At 37.1% G+C, this 2,620-nt stretch overlaps 1 protein-coding gene across 1 annotated transcript in view; it reads right to left on the bottom strand.

Annotated features, from left to right (window-relative positions):
* Positions 1-2,620, bottom strand: part of DYNLT3 (dynein light chain Tctex-type 3) — a 6,961-nt gene that overhangs the window by 864 nt on the left and 3,477 nt on the right. Inside the window, exon 3 of the mRNA XM_007958429.2 lies at positions 218-341. Within this exon, the coding sequence (XP_007956620.1) occupies positions 218-341 (124 nt within the window). The remainder of the gene's footprint in view (positions 1-217; positions 342-2,620) is intronic.

Raw genomic sequence — 2,620 nt, 5'->3', positions numbered from 1 at the left:
AATCTACTTCTGTAGTGATACTGCCTCGGCAACCCAAGGAGGGGTTGCTATGATTTGGGGCCGACTCGACGGCTCACAACAAGAAGTCAGTCAGAAGTCCTCCATATCTTATTAAGTGGCTACTAATTTAAGTATCATTCATATATATTCTCTAAAGTAAGAGAAAATCACAAAGACAAAGGTGAATAAATTAGTGAGAAAGGACAGTGATACTTACCGATATATTTATAAGCTTTTCCCAGCTTAACCAAATGTGCTAAGGATTGCTCCACTATGCTTGCAGTCCATTGGTTTATATTGTTTTGATTATAGTCTTCACCACCTAAGACCCCATCTATACACTAAAAGAGCAGAGAACAGTTAAATTAGCCCCAAAGAATATTTTTTATGCAAATAGCAGCAAAAATTATTCAAGATATCAAATATATTTGTAACCAAATAAAGCATCTTGGAAAATATGCACTTGGTAAATACTTAGCATGCATGTCTCTAATTACTTAATAGCTTTTGAAGTGTTTCCACATGCATTATCTCACTCTATAAGGTACTATGGGGCATATAAAGATAAACATGACTCGGTCTCTGTTGTAAAGAACCTAACAATCTAGCAGAAAGGCTAATAAAACAACTCTAATATCTCTAAGACAAGGAAGACCAATTGAAGGTAATAAGTTAGGCCATAAAAAAAATTATAGTGGGGAAGATTAAAAGAGGGTGACATCAAAGAGGATGACTTTGAAACAGCTTGGATTTGAACTGGATCTCATACTAGAAACAAATGGGGCTAATGTAAACATACACTTCTCACATACATATAACAATTACATTCTCATTTATACTATATAACCGTTCAACTATAAAACAACTAGCACATGTACCACTGAAAGTAAATGATCAACCAACACCATTTTTCAGATGCCTTAGAAAGTTAAATAATTTTCCATACTGCATATTTGCATCCACTTTTGACACCTGATAAGAGCACCGGGCTTTAGTGTTAAAATTCTAAGTTTTAAGGCAAGTTCTACCTCCTACTTATTGTCCAATCTTTAGCAAGTGACTTAACCTCTCCAAGCCCCTATTTTTCTAATCCTTAATGTATGAATACATCATCATAGCAGGGTGTTGTGAGGATGAAATTAAATAATGAAATGAGATAATGAATTTGCTCAGCACAGTGAATGGTGTCCAGTTAGCATTTAAATAATGTTATACATTATTGTTATTATTGTTATTGCTGCTGCTGCTATTGTTAGTTTATATTCAAGTGAATGAGCCTGAATAATAAAGCAGTCATGAAATTCATTTAGAGAGTCCAGCTTAATAGAGTATAAGCACACGCAGCTTTCATTTGCTTCAATTAGATTATGGTAAAGATTTATAGGAGGTCAAAAGGACAGCATTTGCCCAGGGACAAAGCTGAGAAGATAGGAAGAGACAGGAAAGAAGGACAAATGGAAATGGGAACCACAGGGAAGTGGTGGGAAGAATGCTGTTACACTGTGGGGACTGCACTTAATGTCATGAAACAAAACGTGTATGCAATGTTGAATGGAAAGCCAATTCGATCTGTAAACGTTCACCCAAATAACAATAAAAAGTTAAAAAAAAGTCCTATAAAGCCACAGTAAATTAAATTAAATAAATAAAAGAAACACACATCCATGGTTTCAAAACTCAAATGGAATAGAAGGGGTTATAATGAAAAGCACGTCTCTTCCTACCCTTCCACATCCCCAGTCCCATTCCCCAGAAGAAATCACTTTCAGTGGTGTATCTATTTATTTTTATTTTTTCTAAAGGTTACTTCTTCCCTCTTCACCTAGACCAATGACGGGCACCAGCCTGGGCACATGCTTCTATGGACTCACTTTCCCTGGGGTGCCTCTTTTCAACCTAGTCTTTTCATTTGGGTCAGAACTTGGGTATAGAAGATGGTACTATTTAAAGCCCCCTCAAGGACTCGAGCATCCTTTCCTTCAAGTTCCATTGACCAAGAACATTCTCTTTTGACATCCTATTTTGTACAATGAGGTTACTTTTGCTTCTGCCCTTCCCATTACTTCCTCTCCCATTTTCCCTCATTTGTACTTTTATGTTGCCAAGGAGTAGAAAACATTTGCATTCTGTTATAACAATGAAATATTCCTAGGGAATACAGTTTTAACATGACTTTGAACTATTAAAATGTGGCACGATTTTCAGGAGCCTGTCTAGCTCTCTCAGACCCCAAGTTGAGTCTAGCTGTATAAGAGCAGAGCTGAATTAGTCTTGCCACAGAGCATTCAGACATGTGTGGGCACTATCCCAGAGTGGACTGATGATGCACACAATGCCCAGGGGGCAGACTCACTCCAGCCCAGACAGCACTTAGGGCCTTCGAGGACATAGGTCCCAATAGCCAGAGTCACAATACAAACCTGTCACACAATACAAAATGGGCCAGATCATTGTGTTCTAGAATTTCACAGAGTTAAAAATGACTCAGGACTCAGTGTTCATAAATACCTTACTGTGACCAAAGTATAGTCTATATGTGATATCACTAGAATAATTAAAGTTCCTCTGCTAGAAATGATTCCCAAAGAGGAACTTTTTTTCTATTTGAATAACCAAACCA

This window comes from Orycteropus afer, unplaced genomic scaffold (genome assembly GCF_000298275.1).
Source record: "Orycteropus afer afer isolate SDZICR_OR568_19922 unplaced genomic scaffold, OryAfe1.0 scaffold00967, whole genome shotgun sequence".
Lineage (NCBI taxonomy): Eukaryota > Metazoa > Chordata > Mammalia > Tubulidentata > Orycteropodidae > Orycteropus > Orycteropus afer.
Note: the sequence above shows the minus strand (reverse complement) of the source record. Positions and strands in the feature narration are given on the sequence as shown.